The following is a 21,923-nucleotide window of genomic DNA, read 5'->3' on the forward strand; positions in this document are numbered from 1 at the left end:
TCTCTGTTTCTGTTCATTCTCCTCATGATGCTTCCAAACGATCGTGGATTGTTCGAGCTCCCAGCTGCATTGCTCGTGCTAGCCATAACCTTCGGGCTTCAGAGAGGGAGAACAGAAGAACACAGCACCGACGAGGAGACAGTAGAGTGAACAATGTGGCCTTCAAAAAAGGGGATTAGGGTTTTAACTTCACCTGAGGGACCAAATTGAGTCGGAAGAGTTTACTCTGCCACATCAGCTAGCCGTTGTGAGTCCCACGTGTCACCAACGCTGCCAGCTAAGCTTTCCGGTTGCGCCACGTGTGCTGAAATTGCCGGAAGGACCACTTTGAGTCCCGGAGTGCAAGTTTGGGGATGACTCTGAGGAACTTTTAAATTCAGGGACTACTATGAGGCTCGAGTGCAACTTCAGGGACTACATTGAGGCTTATCTCCTCAGAGTCTCACACATAGCCGAAAATTTCGACCGTTGCCGCTCCTTCACTTCTCCGATATGCTACTTAAACTTTGAATTCTTAAATGAAATGAAATGTTCTTAAACTCCAAATTATAAATAAATTTTGAAAAAGGGAGTTCCAATCATGCTACAAGATTAGTTGTTAGTGAATTGAGACAAAATATCATAAGTGTTATCGTTATTACGGGGCAGTATATTGGTGAGAAAGTTTTCATTCCTCGAATGAATTTAATCTCATCTGATCCAGTTTTAGAGAAGACGATTTCCTATTGGACTTTGTTTTGCCATGACCAGTTTTAAAAGTCAAGGGCAACCACTCTCTCATGCCGGTTTGTTTTTGTCAAAACATGTTTTCATTTATGGATAACTCTGTTGCTATAACAAAAAATGCATGAGATACTACTAAAACTGTCATGTGTCAAGAGGTTTTTGAGAAGATTTGGAATATCGTGATATGATAATGCAGTGATTTTCATGAAGATCATGCTTTGAATGTAATGCAAAGCTTTACTTTTATTTTCCCTTGCTATTCATATTGTATTTTCTTAAATGTTATTTGTAGAATTAACAATCAAGAAAATAGATCAATGTTCATAAATAGTATTGATGTTTTTCTAGTTTCACACATCCTTCGTTATATATATAATTGGTAACTGGGTAAGTAATGTTTCAGCAAGCAAGAAAGAAATAAGACTACATTTGGGGATATATATAATTGAAAGTTAACTTCTAGTCCCTTCCTTGCACCAGAAGAAAACACATAAAAGTATTTGAACGAAAGATTTTAACAAATAAAAAATGAAGAAATATCTCCTCAAACCTTGCCATGAGTCATTTCCATTTTGTGCCTCCCTTCACCATAGGCTGCAGACAGACATCTCGATAAACAGGTTCATTTGCAACTTCAATGTCCTAGCTCCAATCAACCCTTCTTCTTTACTTGTTGCAGCAATTTAGTATTTGTCCAATTAAAAGTGGTCACAGAATGGACATGTTCAACGCTTGTAAGACATCCTTAAACTCAAAATCATGTGTTTCTTTGTTGAACCTCTCAACCAGTTTGTACCTCGCATCATTCAAATAGAAAGACTGAACAGTTTCTATTAGCCATTCCGCCTCAGAGTCGGTCAGCTTGCTGGTAAACACAACATCCCCACGGATAAGCACCAAGTCCCTGGTCTCAGTAAATTCTTTGTAAAAGGTCACAGTAAAGTAGGGGGCTGCTTGTGTTCTCCTGGCCTTGTAATCTTCAAGACCTGTAAAAAGAATGTGTGGAGTCTGGCACTGCAAAAAAAGAATGAATATGCATCTCAAGATCAAATTGGAAGAAGAGAAGCAAATAGAGACAACAAAACAAATAAATCGTTTGCATCAACATGGCTGAACTGCACAGTATATTCAAGTTTCCATTAGCTATCTGAATAGATTGGGCTGATAGAATTTCTACTAGTAACCTAAATTTTTAGGATATACATAAAGGTCCAAGGTTAGTATTTATCCTATGTATCAAAAGTCAAAACTGTTTAGACTCTCTTTTAAAAAATCATCAAAGTTTTGTAACACAGTTTTGATTCACAAGTATTAAATAAATTTAGACTAAATGATAAGCGAGATAAATTTTTTATCAAACCTTGAACAAACATTGTCGTATAACCGCTTTCTCTCCACACAGGAATGACAAAATATCGGCTGCTAAGGATAAACAAAGCTGAGGTGAGAACATGACTTCTGGAATGGTACAAATATCGTGATACAAATCTTAATAACAACCATAATAATAATTAAAAAGAAAAAATAATACCATTCTGAAGCTCTATGCTCTAGCAGGTTATAAAATTTTGCTTTCATGGATGCTCCAATATGACCTCTTCCCAAGTGATACGGAAATAAAACAAGCCAAATCATATTATCATAAATAAATAAACAAAACTCTTCAAAAGAAGATATAAATTGTTACACAACAAAATAGCTTTATGATGAATTGCATTCCATGATTCCATCAATGCTAAGAAAAGCTAACTCGAGGTATTCAACATAACACATTAGGCACAAGCAAAAGCATTTTTTTTTTACCAAGTTCCACAAATTCCAGGAAAAAGAATAAGAAAAAAAAAACAAATATAGTAAAAGCAAAAAGCACAGACAAACAAGAGGGTTTTGAGTTTAATCTGATCCTTATCTTAATGCATATAAGTCCATAAGGAAAAGAACAAAGAACTATTTGCTAATTGAGTAATGAGTAGCCCGAAAATTAAAGACTTGCATCATCCCAAATAGAAGCAATATCATCAAGGTAGCGGTCCTTCAATATTTCAACATCTACAATGGAATCCAAGGGCTTTGTCTGCAAAGGAGTGAACCCATTGGCGAACTTTGACATCCTGCAAAATCCAACCGAACCCCATTTTCGAAAATCTCTCGGAATCTCCGGTTGCTGCAATTTCTGGGTAGTTGCTGCAAAGAAAGGGCATTTAAGCAGAATCGGGCTTCGGGTCTTGGACAAAGAAGTTATGGTCCTTGAGATTATTGAAGATACCATTTGCATCGTAGAATTTAGAAATGAGAAAAAGGAACAAATTTGACGATTGAATGAATCAGTGGCAGTGTTTTGTTTTCAGTGGTTAAGCTTGAAAAATTTAGTAGAAGCGATGGTTATGACTTATGAACTTAACTTGGTAAGAGGCCGAGAGCTTGTGATGAGTTCATTAAATTTGTTGAACAAATTTACAAAACAAAACGTTTCAGGCCTTATTTTGGGCCTATATCCAAGTTAGCCCCCACGTGGGCTTGCACATAACATACATGTTGACCAAAATCAAGACCAAAGATCAGTTATGACAACGAAAACATCCCCAATAATATTAAATTAGGGTAACGAATAATTTTTTGTCTTTAAGGTTTGATAATAATTTTAAACATATTTTTAAATTTTATTTTGTTTCAATTTTTTTTTAAATGTTTTTAATTTGCATCAAATATATCTCTGACAGCTAACTTTTTAAAAAATTTAAGATCAATCCAACAAGAATACATGATAATTGTTTAATTTGTTTGTATCGAAGGTTGTTCTTATATAATTGTTATTAAATTGGTTCTAAATTTTTTGAAAAATTAGTCGTCAAGAACATATTTGATTCAAATAAAAAAATTTTGAGATAAAATTAAAACAAAATAAAATTTAGCAGTATTTTTAAAATTTTTGCTAAACTTTAACTACAAAAAATATATTTTATCCTATTAAATTATGAGCAATACTAGGAGGCCAGCAACTTTTGTGATTGTTAGCCATCAATTAGCAATTAATAATGATTTAATGGTGTGAGATTACATCAATTGGCCATCCAATGGTGAGAGATCATTCACTTTTCTTTTGATGGTTAAGTGCTGGCCACAAAATACAAAAATTGATGGCCTCCTAGACTTTCTCTTAAATTATTAGTAGTACCCTAACAGTAAAATTAGTTTATTTAAAAAAAAAAGAATTCAAAAATTTAGTATTGAAATTTTCAACTCTTAATTTATAAGAGACATGTTAGAGAATTATTAGAATTTATTATTTTTTATTAGCAGTTAGCTATCATTATTTAAAAGTGTAGGTTAAAATATATTATTAGATTACAAGACTATAAAAATTGAATTAATGGACAAAAACAATAAATTTTGATAGTCTTTTATTATTTCTCAATTTATAATACTTAATTTAGTCTTCCCACAGAAAGAAAATTTTATGACAAATAAGAACCATAAGAAAAAATGTTGAGTGTATTTTTGTTTTATTTTATTTTTTGCTTGTTTAGGGTATAGTCTCTTGTTTATTTCATGGAGCATTCCAACCTTTGTTTGTTAATGAGAAATGCGACATAAAAAGAGTGAGAAGATAAACAAAATGGATATCCAGTAGCAGAGTTTAGTTCACACAAGGTGGCATGCCCCCAAACTTTTTATAAAAAAATTAATAATATTTTTTTAAAAGATAAAAAATAGTTTAATTGGTTTACATACTTTACTATGACTTAAAATACCCAATAAATTTAATAAGCAACACTTTCTCTACTTTTGAGTTCAAATATAAAAAATTAGATATTTTTATTTATTTAATTTAATATTATTTTATATTTTATTATTTATTTAATTTAATTTTTTATATGATAAAAAATAATAAAATATTCAATAAGTATTAATATTATTGTATTTGTATAAATTGATAAAAAAATTAATAAATATTATAAATTTTAATATTTGTCCTTCTAACTTCTTTTTTTACATATTTTACAGGATATATATTCAAATTTTTATATAAAATAATCATGAAAAATCAAAGAATTGATGTATTTTTAAGAGGAATGCTAATATTTAAGAAGGAAAACATATAACTTTTACAATATCAACACCTGTAGATAGTTCTTCTACTTTAATGAATCACGAAGAAAGTGAGATACAACCTTCAAAAGTTCAAAAGTTACATCTGATGAGTTTGACCTTAATTTTTTGGAACAAGACCTTGAAAACGGCTTTAAATTTGGCAATATCATCCAAATATTAGACGAGTTTATTTTAAATGGAGTTCATATCAAAAGTTTTTTGACAATTATTTTCTATCATGGTCTCTCCAAAAATTTGTTTCAAGTTTCTCTACTGGTTGTGTGGAATAGAAATGCTTGTCCTTTTATGAATGAGAAAAGAATTTCTTATAGTTCTACTATGAATAATTTCTACGTAAAAAAAAATAGCAAGCTAAAGTGTTTAACTCAGTATTGCCCTTTCACATAACATGATATCACTTTGCATTTGCAACTTCCAAAAGTATCATTTTGGAAATGGAAGAAGTTTGAAATGAATTTAATTAAAGCTGCTAAGCATGCAAAAGATATATACTTGATTTAATAATGAGGCTCAAATTTTTCTAGTGACAATAATATAATTATGATTCTTTATTTATTTGAGGATAAACAAAAATCTAAGTTTGGTATTGTGATTTATGAGCATTTTTTAGTAGTTTCTTAGTAAATTATGTTAGTAAAGTCAGTGACAATCAATTAGGCAATTAAAAATCAATTTCAATTAAGCAATTAACAGTCACACAACAAGAACGGAACCTATTAACAATTATAAAAAATTTGCCGATTGAATGAATCAGTGGCAATGTTTTGTTTTCAGTGGTTAAGCTTGAAAAAGTTTAATGGAAGCGATGGTTATAACTTATGAGCTTAACTTGGTAAGAGGTTGAGAGCTTGTGAATTTACAAAACAAAACGTTTCAGGCCTTATTTTGGGCCTATATCCAAGTTAGCCCCCACATGGGATTGCGCATAACATACATGTTAACCAAAATCTAGACCAAAAATTAGTTATTGACAATGAAAACATTACCAATAATATTAAATTAGATTAAAGTATATTTTTTATCTTTAAAATTTGATAATAATTTTAAAAATATTCTTAAGTTTTACTTTGTTTTAATTTTGTACTAAAATTTTTCGATTTACATCAAATATATTCCGGACAGCTAAATTTTCAAAAAACTTAAGATCAACCTAACAATAATACATCATAATTATGTTTGATTTGCTTGTATTAAAGGTTGTTCCTATATAATTGTTGTTGAATTGGATCTAAATTTTTTAAAAAATTAGCCGTCGGAAACATATTTGATGCAAATCGAAAACTTTTAAAACAAAATTAAAATAAAATAAAATTTAGAAATATTTTTAAAATTTTTGCTGAACTTTAGAGACAAAAAATATATTTTACCCTATTAAATTGTTAGTAGTTCCTAACAATAAAATTAGTTTTTTTTTAAAAAGAGTTCGGAAATTTATTATCAAAATTCTCAATTATTAATTTATAAGAAACATGTTAAAGAATTATTAGAATTTATTTTTTTGACTAGCAATTAGCTATCAATATTTAAAAGTGTAGGATAAAATATATTATTGAATTACATGACTAAAAATTAAATTGATGACTAAGAATAATAAATTTTAATAATTTTTTATTATTTCTCAATTTATAATACTTAATTTAATCCACAGAAAGAAAAATTTATGACAAATAACTGAATAAGAACCATAAGAAAAGATGTTGAGTGTATTTTTGTTTTATTTTATTTTTTGCTTGTTTAAGTATAAGTTCAGTTTGAATTGGTTTTTGAAAAAAATAAGTATTTTTTCATCTTTTTAAAAAAAACTTTAACAGACAAATTATTTTACAAATAGATAGATTTTAAAAAAAAAATTTAAGTATTAAAAAAATCTTTTGTTTTTATTTTTTTTAAGATGTATCCAAATAAATTTTAAATTAAATAAAAGTACTTTATTTTAAAAAAAATATATATTTTTTTTAACTAAAAAAACCCAATCCAAACTATCACATAGTCTCTTGTTTACTTCATGGAGCATCCCAACCTTTGCTTGTTAATGAGAAAAGCGACATAAAGAGTGAAAAGATAAACAAGATAGATATCGTTGTGTGGAATAGAAATACTTGTCCTTTTATAAATGAGAAAAGAATTTCTTCTAGTTCTACTATGAATAATTCCTACCTAAAAAAAGAAATAGAAAATAGCAAACTAAAATGTTTAATTCAACATTATTGCCCTTTTACATAACATGATACGACTTTGCATTTACAACTTCTAAACATTTCATTATGGAAATGGAAGAAGTTTGAACTGAATTTAATTAAAGCTGCTAAGCATGCAAAAGGAAACACATAAAATTATTTGAATGCAAGATTTTAACAAATAAAAAATGCTCCTAGAGCCATGAGTCATTTCCATTTTGTATCTCCCTTCACCATAGGCTGCAGACAGACATCTCGATAAACAGGTTCATTTGCAACTTCAATGACCTACATCCAATCAACCCTTCTTCTTTGCTTGTTGCAGCAATTTAGTATTTGTCCAACTAAAAGTGGTCACAGAATCGGCATGTTCAACGCTTGCAAGACATCCTTAAACTCAAAATCATGTGTTTCTTTGTTGAACCTCTCAACCAGTTTGTACCTCACATCATTCAAATAGAAAGACTGAACAGTTTCTATTAGCCATTCCGCCTCAGAGTCAGTCAGCTTGCTGGTAAACACAACATCCCCACGGATAAGCACCAAGTCCTTGGTCTCAGCAAATTCTTTGTAAAAGGTCACAGTAAAGTAGGGGGCTGCTTGTGTTCCCCTGGCCTTGTAATCTTCAAGACCCGTAAAAAGAATGTGTGGCATCTGCACTGCAAGAAAAGAATGAATATGCATCTCAAAATCAAATTGGAAGAAGAGAAGCAAATAGAGACAACAAAATAAATAAATCGTTTGCATCAACATAGCTGAACTGAAACGGTATATTCACGTTTCCATTAACTATCTGAATAGATTGAGCTTATAGAATTTCTACTAGTAACCTAGATTTTTAGGATATAAATAAGGGTACAAGGTCAGTGTTTATCCTATGTATCAAGGTCAGACTCTATTAAAAAATCATCAAAGAGTTGTAACACAGTTTTGATTCACAAGTATTAATTAAATTTAGACTAAATGATAAGCGAGATAAAATTTTTAACAAACCTTGAACAAACATTGTTGTATAACCGCTTCCTCTCCACACAGGAATCACAAAATATCGGCTGCCGAGGATAAATAAAGCTGAGGTGAGAACATGAATTCTGGAATGGTACAAATATCGTGATACATATCTTAATAACTACAATAATAATAATTAAAAAGAAAAAATAATACCATTCTGAAGCTCTATGCTCCAGCAGGTTATAAAGTTTTGCTTTCATGGATGCTCCAATATGACCTCTTCCCAAGTGATACTGAAATAAAACAAGCCAAATCATATTATCATAAATAAATAAACAAAACTATTTAAAGGAGACATAAATTGTTACACAACATAATAGCTTTATGATGAATTGCATTCCATGGTTCCATCAAAGCTAAGAAAAGCTAACTCAAGCTATTCAACATATCACATTAGGCACAAGCAAAAAGCATTTTTTTTACCAAGTTCCACAAATTCCAGTGAAAAGAATAAGAAAAAAAAAACAAATATAGTAAAAGCAAACAGCAAAGACAAACAAGAGGATTTTGAGTTTAATCTGATCCTCATCTTAATGCATACAAGTCCATAAAGGAAAGAACAAAGAACTATTTGATGCATGCTAATCGAGTAATGAGTAGCCCGAAAATGAAAGACTTGCATCATCCCAAATAGAAGCAATATCATCAGGGTACCGGTCCTTCAATCTTTCAACATCTACAATGGAATCCAAGGGCTTTGGCTGCAAAGGAGTGAACCCACTGGCGAACTTTGACGTCCTGCAAAACCCAGCCGAACCCCATTTCCGGAAATCTCCCGGAATCTCCGGCTGCTGCGATTTCTGGGTAGTTGCTGCAAAGAAAGGGCGTTTAAGCAGAAACAGGCTTCTGGCCTTGGACAAAGAAGCTATGGTCCTTGAGATTGTTGAAGATACCCTTTGCATTGTAGAATTCAGAAATGAGAAAAAAGAACAAAGTTGACGATTGAATGAATCAGTGGCAATGTTTTGTTTTCAGTGGTTAAGCTTGAAAAATTTTGTAGAAGACTGAAGAGGATTTGCATATCTCTGGATGCATCCTATACCTGCCATGATAAAAAAAAAATCAGGAAAAGAATTCAGCACAAATTCAGCACAAAGTTTCAAATATTTGATCAAGTTGAAACTTGTCCCATGTAGAATTTATCTGCTTCCCACACGTTCTGTCCGTTCAAGCGTAGTGGCAAGAATAATGGGACTCATCAGTAACTGAAACTACATATCAACAAGCACCTTGTAAAATATATAACTATCTTTAAATTAAAACATTTCACCGGTCACTTTTAATTTGAGAATTAGTTGTATTTGGTATGAAAATTTTGATTTGTAAATTGGAAACCGGCAGTTTCTACCTACATATATATCTATATCTATATTCAGATATCATTATTGGCCAATTATCAAACAGATCCAGCAATCAGAAGTAATTTCCCTAAACAATGAACAACAAATAAAATAATGAACAGTGAACCACAGAACCAGCAATCAGAAGCAATTTCCCTAAGACCTTAAACGATGAACAACAAATAAAACAATGAACAGTAAACCAGCAATCAGAAGCAATTTCAGTAAACAACAAGGTTCTGAAAACCGGACCGGTTATCAAACCGCTCTAGTCACTAGTTTACTGATTTATTGGTCCAACCGGTTCAACCACGGTTCAACCGGAATAACCGTTTTCTAATAAAATAATAAAATATAAATAAACACACTAAAACAAATTAAAGTCCAATATAAACTTTAAATTATCATCCCAATTTAAAATACTACATCAACCAAAATCTTAAATCTTGTCAAAGTACAAATTCAAAAGTTAAATAATCTTTGATCTCATCAATTAATAATATAATACTCATTATATTATTAAGACAATCACAATTTATGCACAATTTTAACAAAATTGTTAGCACAAAATTAATAAAGATTAATAAGGATAAACATAAGACCGATTATAATGAACAAGTCATAGTTTCAAATTCATAAAAACTGAATGATTTATAAATTGCATAGTGATAATATTAACATTGCCAACTAATAAATGGATATTAGAGCCTTAAACTCTATTTAACAAGCTGTAACATGACCTGAAGTGAACATGGTGGATGATCATGAACAAGCTCTACTGAAAAAAACAGATTGAAGAACCAAAAAGAAAGGAAAACTTGGAATGCTAGAATACTGTGTAATTGCTATTTAGAAAATGAACATATTAACAATGCTATAGACTCCTTTTTAACAAAACTATTCTCAATTGATATACCAGATATATATTTCCTATAACTATTCAGAACTTAACTTCACAAAATGATTTCACTATCTTTTGTACCCTTTACAAAAATAACAAATTAACCAATTTAGTTAATACACAACTCCAGCAGGTAATCTGCTTCATACACTCCTCAAAAGCGGTCCAAAATCATTTGCAATAGCAGTGAACTATGCTTCATAAACAACTCAAATTGTCAAAATCAGAAACATAAGGACACTATTTAGAATCTAGAGAGGCATACAAATTTCAAGAAATGCATAATTGGCAAAATTGATCAAGCATGGCAAAGCTAAGTTATCAAAGAAAAATTTTAATTCACCACATAAACACAGCACAACTGAGCACAAAATACACAGAACATCAATGAAAAAGCCACAGAACATTACAAGACATCACAACAGCAATGACCAGAGCTAATTAATCAATTAAATATTCAATAATCAATCAATCATTCAATAATCAATATAATTTCTGAACGAAAAATAAAAACAAAAGGAAACAAGCAGTAGCAGTGAGCAGAGAAGCCATTGCCTTCTTTGATCTGAGCAGTCTGGGCAGAGTATGAGGAAAAGTGGTTGAGCACGACGGACAACGGCGACGAGGCGACAAGCATGACAACGGATGGCAGCAGACGGCTCTGCAGAGGTAGACAGACGGAAGCTCCTGAAAGCGACGGACAGCGGCAGAAGCTACTGTAAGCTAGGGTTTCTTTTTGGGAGAAGAGAGCTTCGTTTGAGAGAGTGAGAGTTGAGAGGAGTTGGAGTGAACAGAGGTTGGAGAGCTTAAGAACGACGACGGCGCGACGGACGGTGTCTCCCTCCTTGCCGCGGCGGTGGAGGCTACTGCTAGGGTTTTGTTTTTTGGGGGGAGAGAGGTTCGTTTGAGAGGAGGACGAGGCTATTGAAGGCATTCCACTTTTTATTTTTATACAAAACGCAAAACGGCAACGTTTCAGGAAAACCGGCCAGGTTCCGCTTCGATCTGACCGGCCGGTTCAACAGTTTTTGAGCGGTTTTGTAATTACCGGTTTTATAAGTTAAACCAAACCATAAAGACATCTGGTTTGCTGTTAAACCGATCGGATCTGCCGGTCCAGTCCGGTTTTCAAAACATTGGTAAACAATGTACAACAAATAACACAATGAACAACAATAAGAAGTTGTTGAACATAATAAAACAATGAATCAATAATGTTCAATCAAAATAACCTTTTTATAGTAAAATAATATAAACTTTAAAATATCATCCAAAATTAAAAGTACTACATCAACCACAATATTGTAATCTCATCTAAATACAAACTTAAAAGTCAAATAAATAGCAAAGGAAAAATCAAACATGAAATGCCAACATCAAAATTTGTCATCAATAATCAAAATCCGCAAAAATTTGCTCCAGATTTACCAACAACCTAATAACAGATATAGAAGATATAGTGAATGAAAATCCTGTGAGCAAAAATTTAAAGGTTGAGCTAAGGAGAGCTATGAAAATAGCGATAGAAGGCTAGAGAATAATGACGAAGCAGTTAGCCAAGCCAACCAAACTCACTCATCGGAGGTGCCAGAAGAAAGCAATATTGTTTTTAAGGACCATGAACTATTGGAGGAAGATCAAGAGAACACCAGTAAGCTCCAACACACAAGCTGTATAGGTAGTGAAGATCTTATCACAGGCAAGGAAACAAAGCACTAGACAATGAAGCAAGATGATGAGCAGCTGAGAAAGATTAAACCGTGAAAATCAAATTTATTCATTATTATCATCTTTCAACAATACATGATTTCACAATTTAAAACCTTATTCACCAGCTTCTCTTCTAATTCATCTGGAATATGCGCAAATGCACTTTACAGTATCCAAATATCCAAATATAATAACTCAATAATCTCAAGTTCTCAACTCTCAAAGACAGCAACAGGTATACAACAAAAAATTAACAACGAAAGACAGAAGCAGAACCATAATAGAATCAAACAAAATCAGTCAATCACTATAAAAAATGAAATTCAAAATAGAAATTAAAGACAATAGAACTACAAATTATCAATCCTAAACCACAGACAAAAATAATTGAAGAAAAAAATGAAAAATCAATAAATCACAAATTAAAAATTATTAATTAACAATATTCAACCATTATTCAACCTAGGAATTCATAGATTAATTAACAATTATTCAACCCATAAAGCCATAACAAGTTCAGATATTATTCAACAATAATTATTCAACAATTATTGTTAAAAAAATAGTAAAATACCTAGAAGAATAGAGCTGGCAATGGAGGCATGAACAGAACTGGCGACGAAGGCAAGAATAGAGCTTGCGACGGAAGAGCAGAGCTTGCGACAGAAGAACAGAGATGGCACCGGTGCGGTGGAACAGAACTACGCAACGGAGGCAGGAAGCGAGCCCGGCGACTGTGCTTCCACTGCTGAGAGTCTGAGATGTTAGCTGAGTGAGGGACTGAATGAGCTTCGAAGCTCCAACCGACAACAGCGTCAGGAGCAGTCCAGCGGCTGAACGAAAGGGAGGGATTGAGCTCGCCGGTGTTGAGAGGAATGGCCAGCTCGAGGGTGATGGGAGGGATGAGAGAGGGAGTGTGTGCTGCGCCGTTGGAGAGTTGGAGGGAGTTAGGGTTGGTAGGATTGGGGGTGTTTTACTGAATGCTAAACGGTTTCGTTTTGGCATTTTTGGGCAAAATAAGAAAATCGGCCGGGTTTCGATTCGGTTCGATTTACTAGTTACCGGCCGGTTTATCGGTCCAATTCCAGTTTTTAATTTTACGGTTTTAGAATATAACAGAACCATAATTCTCATTGGCTTGTAGTTCAACCGATTCGACCGACCGATTCGAACCGGTTTTCAGAACATTGATAATTATTGAGCAACAACCAACGACAATGAATCAATCATTATTGAATAGAAATTAGTCAAATTACACACCTGACTTGGAGGCTTGGGCTCCATATTTGACTTGAATCGATGGCTGGGTTGCTCGGTATTGTGCTGTGCTGCGGGTGGCCAGATCGGTCCTGTTGATGGCACCTGGGGTGGTGCACTGCTAGCTGCTGGATGGTGCTGGGTGGTGTAGTGTCCACGATCGCGACTCCGCGAGGGTGGTCATGGTTAGGGCTGGGTGGTGTTATCCACGAGGAGGTGTTGGGAGCCTGGGAGGAAAGGATCGACGGCACCGCGAGATGGTGGGAGGAAGGACTTCACCGGCGTTGGGAGATGCTGCAAGAAGGTGAGTTCGCCACTGGCCTTGGGTTTCGTCGAGTGAGACTGAGAGAGAGTACAGTGAGAGAGTGCGAGAGTGAGAGTAGAGAGTGGCTACGGCTAGGTTTACGTTTGGTGGTGGGTTAGGTTAGGTTAGGTTAGGTCATGTTTGAGGTTGGGGGTTGGTTTTTAGGGTTTTTTATAAAACACATAAATTGTAATATCATTCTCCAACATTAAAAATAAGTGAATTTACTCAGAATATATATAAAAAAGAATTGCAAATTCAAAAACCATTTTTTCATCTAGTGGTAGGAGGAGTGGGGTGTTTAGGCTTTAAGGTAGCGTTTGGTGGAGAGACAGAGACGAAAAGACTGAGACTGAGGGACAAATACTAAGAGACAAAGATTGGAATAAATCTCAGTATTCTGTTTAGTACAAAGTGGGAGACAAAAATTGAAATAAGAATGAAATTCTAATTGAATTTGTACAAAGGGTAAAATTGAAATTAATTAATTGAAATGAAGGTATTTAAGGTATAAAATGTTTTTAAAGTTTCAGTCTCCATCTCTAAAAATTTTAGTCTCCTGTGTACCCACTTTTTAGAGGTACTGAAATACTGAAATTTTGGGGACAAAGACAAAAATTTTAGTACCAGTCTCTGAACCAACAAACATGATACTGAATCTCAATCTCCTAGTCTCTGTCTCAATACCTCAAAATAAATGCTACCTAAGTGCACATGCCATGCATTTATTAATTCATGCAAAGGTAGTGCTCTATGCTCAGTTGTTGTGTTATGGACTTGTGGTTCTGCTGACTCTCTGTTATCCTTTTCCTTCAACCATGTTTTTGTACATTAAAAATGTTTTTCTCACATATTTGTTTAACTTTATTACATTTTTACAGTGCAAATAATTCTGCAAAAACCAATATCCTTTATCCTCTGTAAATGTTAATAGTCATCCCTTACTAGTTTGCTTTATATCCTTGCTGAGTCCTTGAAATCTAATCCACTTATGAAGTATCTAGAGAAACTAAGGGCTTTGGCTGCAAAGGAGTGAACCCACTGGTGAACTTTGACGTCCTGCAAAACCCAACTCAATCCCATTTGCGAAAATCTCCCAGAATCTCCGGCTGCTGTATTATCAAAAACTTCATAGATATAGTCATCATTGATTAACTCTTCAATAATAGAACTCGTAATAGATACCGTAAGAGGATCTCTAAGGAATGTAAACAAGGAAGAAGTTAATGTTGAATAATTAGAATAGGTTTTGAGAAACCAAAATCTGAACATTGAAAAAATGATATTAATTAAAACTTACACATTCAACATAGGTTCTGGCTCCGTTTTTCTCAGTGAAGATTCTTCGACAACCTACTTTTCGGGTTTTGGAGGGCAGCTGTAAGAAACAGAAGAGAGTCCAAAGACAAGAACACATTGAATTCATTTCTGGATTCAACTGAACCACAATTAAACCATGTAGTGAACCGAAATTATCGAAATTTGTAAAAACAGTAAAACTTACACATCAACAGGTACTTCTTGTTCTGATTGCTGCACTGTTGCTTTTTCACAGGGCTATTGTTGCGTTTCCAGAGGGCTGCTGCATTAAACAGTAAACATTTCAATAATTATAACTATTATCATATTCCATTAAAAATAATAAAAAGTATTTTATGAGCCCACCGAACCAATCCCATTGATGCACTGAATAAAACATGATAAATAATGAAACAGCTAGAAAAGCATTGAACAAGATTCATGTGGTGAATAAATATTTATAAACTTACTCATTATCAGAAGTTTGCTGTGTTTGATTTTTTGGAGGGACATAGATGAAGTCATATTTGATCAACTCTTCTTGAACAGAACTTGGAAGAGACAACGCAAGAGGAGGTCTAAGAAATATAAACAAGGAAGAAGTTAATGTTGAATAATTAGAATTTGTTTTGAGAAACGGGAATTTTCACATTGAAAAACTCACATTTCCAAAGGTTCAGAACAAGTTTCTTCTCGAAAGTCAATGATTTGTAGCTTAGAATCAGGTGTAGTGCTAGTGACATTCAAACACGTTTTTCGTGTGATTAGCTAAACAAAAATTAATTACCTAAATCTAAAAGAGTAACATAAATATTTTTAACTTACACTGGTGGAGTTTTAAAACTCTTTCTTGGGTGTATTTTCTTTTTTCTAAAATATTTTACCGGGCGTTCTGGGGTATTTTCCTAAAAAAAGATAACAAATTAAAATTAGAAACCAAGATTAAAAGCAGAGGTCTAGAAACACATTAAATTCATTTTTGGGAACCACTGAACCGAAAGTAAAGCATGCAATGAACCAATTTACCTGGTATTGTCTGTGGCATTTACAGACGGTGTAGAGCTTGCTTGAGTCTGCAGCTGTAAGAGATGTTCGCCATCCAGATTTACAATCGGCACTCTAAGCAAGATAAATAAATATTAGTAATTGAATTTAGAGGAATTAGAAAAGGTTATAGCAAAAGTAAGCAAAGAAAGAAAAATAACTCCGTATAAGAAACTGAATCTTACGTCTGAGAGAATTTATTTCGTGCCTCTGTTGAGTCAAACTAATCTGGAGCAATGTTTGCTAACTGAGCTCCATCATTTCTTTTCTTTGATCTCTTTTCTCTTATCGTCTCCAACGCTTGTCTTCTTCTTTCCGCAGCGTTGTCTTTTGCTTGTTCAGTTCTAAAAGTTCATAAAATAAGTATCAAGAAACCTAAAACGAAAGTATCAATAAAAGAAAATATGATTTGAGAAACTTACTCCTTGTCAGATTGGGTTTGTGTTTTTGCCACCCTTTGCGGTTGTTTTCTTTTTATTATGGGTGTTTTTTCGATTTATTTTTCTCTGCAAGACAGACAAACACATCAAATTTATACCAGAGAAAAATATAAGCAAGAACAAGACACTAACAATCAAGTCAACCAAATTGACAGACACCACCGAATCGAACTCAATTAAAGGCCTGAACCGAAAATTAGAAGACTACTGAACGAAAGCAATTCATTTGCTGAACAAAACGTGATACATATGCAATCAACAAAACATTTAAGAGAAATTATGCAATACTTACTGTCTTTTAGATTTGCTTGTGCTCTCTGAATCTGTCGGCACATGCTTCCTTTTTTTACTTTGTTTTTTAACCATCTTCTATGGTTGTTTTCTTTTCTTTGTGCTAGTTTTTTCAATTTCTTCTTCTCTGCAATACATAAGAACAAGCGCATAAGAACAAATTTAAGCTAAAACAAGTTAAAATAAAATCAATATGAACATTAAACTTACTGATTTTCAGATTCACTTTTGCTTTTTGAATCCATGGGAATGCTTTCAGTTTCACTTATTATTTCTGAATCCGTCTCAACAAGCTTTTATTTTTTAACCACCTTCTTTCGTCTTGTTCTCTTTGCTGGTGGTATTTTTTCGGATTCAGATTCAGATTTAGATTCAGAAAACCTTTCTTCTTCCGAAGAAGAATCCAGATCGACAATTTTCTTTTTATTTTCTTTCTTTTTTCTTTCTTATCTAACTTCCTTGTTTTTGTTTTTTCCTTATTTTTTTCCTTTCTGTACAGAAGTCCCTAAAATAGAAACAAGGACTCAACTATTTAATGAGAAATATAATAACAATCATTTGAATCAACATGAGCAACCCACTTAACCGAATGATACTAATGTGCTGAATAAGACGCCATAAAACATGATAATTATTTAATGATAAAAAAATATTTTTGCATGCACAAGGACTCAATTGAACACACTAACAATCAGGTGAACCAAAGTGAGAAAGCCCACCGAACCGAACAAGATTCATATGGTGAATAAAATGTGACAAACATTTAATCATCAAGAAAAATGTTTCTGAATGCACAAGTATTCAAATGAACACACTAACAATCAGGTGAACCAAAGGGAGCAAGCCCACCGAACCGAACAAGATTCATATGGTGAATAATACGTGATAAACATTTAATCATCAAGAAAAATATTTTTGAATGTACAAAGATTCAAATGAACACATTAACAATTGCAAGTAGAACAAATAAATTAATTATAATCTAAAACACAAGTTTATTTAGTGAGTATAGTATTTTAGAAGCATTTGAAACCAAATTTTAGTAGAGTATTTACCAATGGTTCTGTTGCTTCATTGGAAATCCAGTCGAGCATTATTTGCTTTGTCTAATGGGCCACCCACGGTGTCGGAGGAGCATCAGGTCTGAACGGGCGAGGGAACTTGGTTTCATGGAAGTATATCAGCATTAACACAAAAACACAGCCATCAACGGACTGTTTCCTCCCCTTTCTTTTGTTTTCAATTTCTTTCATCAAGAAGTTGAGCACATATTTTGCCCAATTCCACTCCTGAATGTTGTCCACATGAAAGATTGGCGGCTTATGGATTGGGGAGGCCACACTTACCGTCGTCGGCAGCAAGAAGTACTTTTGTATGAAGACAACAAAAGTCCTCTTGAATTTTTCCGGTTCTCCTCCCCTTCAACGCTCATGTCCAGCACATTCCTTGTCTTCTGGATTCAGTTTGGTGTAATCAACCTTTTCATCAAAACGATTTCCTACAATATTTTAATAGCAAAATCATCCAAAAAGGCTCAGTTTAATTTTCTGTACACCAATGAACTAAAAATAAGCAAGAAGTAGAAAGTGTATTACCGCCGTTGTTTATGCCCAGCGCAGCTGCTACTTTTCAAGGAGTTATGTATATTTTTTCTTGGAGAGTTTTCAAGCATCCCTTAGTGTCATCATAGCAATCAATCAATTCTCTCAAGAGGGTGTGAGAGGCATTCATTTCCAGGACATGTGCCAGGGCACCAATCCCATTTCTTCCACTATATCTTTCTTTTCCTAACTCATATCCCTCAACACTGTTGCTATTGCCTTTGTTTGGCATCTACAAGCATGAGTTTTCTGCAAGTTTTGAAACAGAATGCAAGGATATATTTATAATACAAAATAGATATTATTCGAATGAAAGCGGATAAATATATTTAATATGCTTACGTTATAGTGCGGCTTCTCCTTCTTTGTCACCATTGTCTTGTTCTGTTTTGCTATAATGAAAAACTTTGGTCAATACTTCACTCAATACACCGATAACACAAGCTTGTATATCTTAATCAAGTCAATTAAAATGTCATAGGCCACTGAACCGAAACTTATTCATGCACAGAATCAAACATGATAAATAATGAAATAGCTAGGAAATGATTGCTGCATGCTATCACAATAATCTTAAACCCTGAACAAAGTAAAAGGAGGCCACCGAACCGAACAACATTCATTTGGTGAATAAATCGTTATCAACTTTTAATCATCAAGAATAGTATTTCTCCATGCAAAAGAAATACTGAATAGTGTAACAACCAAGTACAAAGCCCTAATTACACTATCTACTGAACTGAATGAAAACAAGAACAAATATCATTCAAAGCCCTATTTATACTGTAAAAATGCAATCACAATAACCCTAAACCCTGAACAAATCAAATATCAAGTAAATCAAATTCACAAAGGCCACCGAACCAAATAATGTTCATGTGGTGAATAAATGGTGATTAACTTTCAATCAACAAAAATAGTATTTCTCCATGCAAAAAATACTGAACTGAATAACAACCAATTTCAAAGTCCTAGTTAAACTATCCACTGAACTGAATAAAAATAACAACAAATTTCATTCAAAATCCTAGTTATATTGTAAAAATGCAATCATAGTAACCCTAAACCTTGAACAAAGTAAAAGAAGACCACCGAATCGAATATTGTTTATGTGGTGAATAAATAGTGATCAACTTTCAATCAACAAGAATAGTATTTCTCCATGCAAAAGAAGTACTGAACAGAGAAACAACCAATTTCAAATCCCTAGTTACACTATCCATTGAACTGAATGAAAATAACAACAAATTTCATTCTAAGCACTAGTTATATTGTAAAAATGCAATCACAATAGTTCGATCTACTAAACGAAGCAAATCAATCCAGTAAACCTAAAATGCAACTAGGAGAAAATGCGTCATTGCAAGATTTCAAATGAACAGTAGTTTTTTTCATACCTTTGGTAGTCTCTGTTGCTGTTTTCATTTGTTTCTGGTTGTTCCTTGCCAAATATTCTCATGATTCTTCTCCATAGTAGTGGTTTTCACAGAGAACATGACTGAAGTTTGAGTGATTTTGAGAGATATTCGAAGAGAATGAGTAGTTTCGTGTTGAGGAAGAAGTAATATTTTTTCATCATGAGCGCGAAGTAACGAAGGATTTTCGGACGTCTGTTTTCACTCGTCATTAATACGCATGATTCTATTTGGACTTGGGTCAACTTGGTTACATGAATGTGTAGGACAATATTATTGTCAGCATAATTAACACAAGAACTATTCCTTTTGCCATCTTAATTACCTTTGAAAAGAAATAAAGATTTACAAACTATTTATATAGGCATACAACAAAACATAGCATTTTGTAACAATTGTTTTTAGGTTTAGTTACTTTGTTGGTCCTATAGTTTTGCGAAATTTTCAATTAGGTTCTTATACTTTTTTTTCTTTTAATTGAGTCTTTGTATCAAATTTTTTTTAATTGGGTCTCTACACATTTTTTTCCTTTATTTAGGTCCCTATACCAATTTTTTTTAGTTGGATCCCTATAAAATTAAGCTAATTACTATTAAGAAGGATTTAATTGAAAAAAAAATTTAGTGTAAGAACTCAATTAAAAAAAAAATATAAGAATTTAATAAAAAATTTCACAAAACTATAAGAACTAACAGAAAATCCAAATAAAGTTGTTACATTTTAGTACACTTTTTTTTAAACAAAAGTTGCTCATTATTGTTACAAAATACGAATAATGAGCATAATTGCATTTATGTTCGTTATTATTATTTTGTATCGAGTAGTCTATGTCATCCAATGTTTTGATGCGGAAAAGAGTTACAATAGATAAAATTATATATAATATGTCACTTTAAATATATATAAAAAATAAGATGTACATATTTGCACAAATTTTTTTTTGAGGTCTGTTATACATACAAGTCTTTTTGTCTTATAAATTATACAAGTTGTCATAAATCCAAGAAAAAAAATATGCGCTCTTTCAACAACATATTCACTCTTCGTCTTCTTTCTCAATCAAAATGCAAACCATAAAAAAAAAAAACACGCGCTCCTTCCACAACATGTTCACTTTTCCTCTTCTTCCTCAATCAAAATGCAAACCATCAAGATTCAAGAGACATTCAAAACAAACTACTATGATTCTGCAGAAACGTTCCAACTCTTCGCGAAGAGTAGAAAAAATCAAGAAAAAAAGATACAAATCTCCATAAAAAATTACCAGAAAAAGGAAGAAACATTATTCAAGGTACTGTTTTACTGTTCTTCTAGGTTTTTCTTCTAGATTGTCTCTGCCATGTGCCTCATCCTTAACCAGCAAAACATTAAAAGATTTCAAGAAGAAATATACTGTCTCTCCCTGTTTTGTCTCTCCCTGTTTTGGGTGTATTTGTTAAATCCTTTGGGTGTATTTCTGTAATTGTTTGGGTGTATTTCTGTAATCATTTCTGTTACCGTTTGGGTGTATTTCTGTAACTGTTTAGGTGTATTTCTGTAATCGTTTGGGTGTATTTATGTAATCGTTTGGATGTATTTCTAAAGTTCCATTATCTTCAAAACGATTTCAAAGCTTGATTTCAGAAATCATGAAAATCGAAAAAAACAAAACAAAGAGAGAACGCATGAAGGAGATCCAACAAATTTGGCAAGAAACTCGAAAAAAGAAACGAAATCTTTTAAAAAATGAAAGTTATATATTTGTAGTTAATTGATTTGGATTGATTTAAAATTCTGTTAAAAAGACACGTAACAAGCAGCGTATTTAATGAGTGAATTTCGTTTAAACTTATAAACTTTGTAAATACAAAACACTTGTATATAGAGATTAATCCTTCTTTTTTAATCAAATTGTGGCTAAGCAACCCAAAAATATGGGTGCGTCTTAAATGAGCTTAATAATTTTGTGTGATTAGATACATTTTTAAAAAATTATAAATCTTCTTATTAAATAAAATTAAATAAGTATCAAGTAACATATTTTTTATCAAATAAAATCAATAAGTATGAACTAACATTTTTTATTAAACTAAAACAACTTTATATTAAAATGTTTCTTTTTATTACAATATACAAAATAATTAATTTATTTATATTACTTGACAGATGATAGGTTATTTTATATTAGCATTAAAAACATCTCAAGTATTTATTTTTTTAAAATATTATTACGCAATATAGAATTATACAAATATTATTAAAAAATATATTTATTTAAAAAATACATATTAATTACATAGAAAGTTTATCTTTAA

General features: G+C 32.5%; 3 protein-coding genes across 4 annotated transcripts; all 3 read right to left on the reverse strand.

Moving 5' to 3' along the window:
* Positions 1–1,036: 1,036 nt before the first annotated feature.
* Positions 1,037–8,929, reverse strand: LOC107491393 (uncharacterized). Of its 2 annotated transcripts, XR_008009528.1 has the most exons (5): positions 8,648–8,929; positions 8,181–8,260; positions 8,010–8,068; positions 7,305–7,675; positions 1,037–1,368 (listed from the first exon to the last, which is right to left on the reverse strand). XR_008009528.1 is itself a non-coding variant. In XM_021143353.2 (4 exons), the coding sequence occupies exons 1-4, from the start codon at positions 8,927–8,929 to the stop codon at positions 7,371–7,373; spliced, it is 726 nt and encodes a 241-aa protein (XP_020999012.1). In that variant the 3' UTR covers positions 6,942–7,370. The 2 variants fall into 2 exon arrangements, 1 of the variants encoding a protein (XP_020999012.1); XM_021143353.2 differs by lacking the exon at positions 1,037–1,368 and having other exon boundaries at positions 6,942–7,675.
* On the reverse strand, positions 1,141–3,143 carry LOC110281371 (uncharacterized). The gene is made up of 4 exons (XM_021143354.2): positions 2,720–3,143; positions 2,258–2,337; positions 2,093–2,145; positions 1,141–1,745 (listed from the first exon to the last, which is right to left on the reverse strand). The coding sequence occupies exons 1-4, from the start codon at positions 2,999–3,001 to the stop codon at positions 1,435–1,437; spliced, it is 726 nt and encodes a 241-aa protein (XP_020999013.2). The 5' UTR covers positions 3,002–3,143; the 3' UTR covers positions 1,141–1,434.
* Positions 8,921–11,202, reverse strand: LOC127747694 (uncharacterized). The gene is made up of 2 exons (XM_052261859.1): positions 10,824–11,202; positions 8,921–9,069 (listed from the first exon to the last, which is right to left on the reverse strand). The coding sequence occupies exons 1-2, from the start codon at positions 11,200–11,202 to the stop codon at positions 8,999–9,001; spliced, it is 450 nt and encodes a 149-aa protein (XP_052117819.1). The 3' UTR covers positions 8,921–8,998.
* Positions 11,203–21,923: the final 10,721 nt, after the last annotated feature.

The sequence above is a fragment of the Arachis duranensis genome, chromosome 5 (genome assembly GCF_000817695.3).
Source record: "Arachis duranensis cultivar V14167 chromosome 5, aradu.V14167.gnm2.J7QH, whole genome shotgun sequence".
NCBI classification, from domain to species: domain Eukaryota; kingdom Viridiplantae; phylum Streptophyta; class Magnoliopsida; order Fabales; family Fabaceae; genus Arachis; species Arachis duranensis.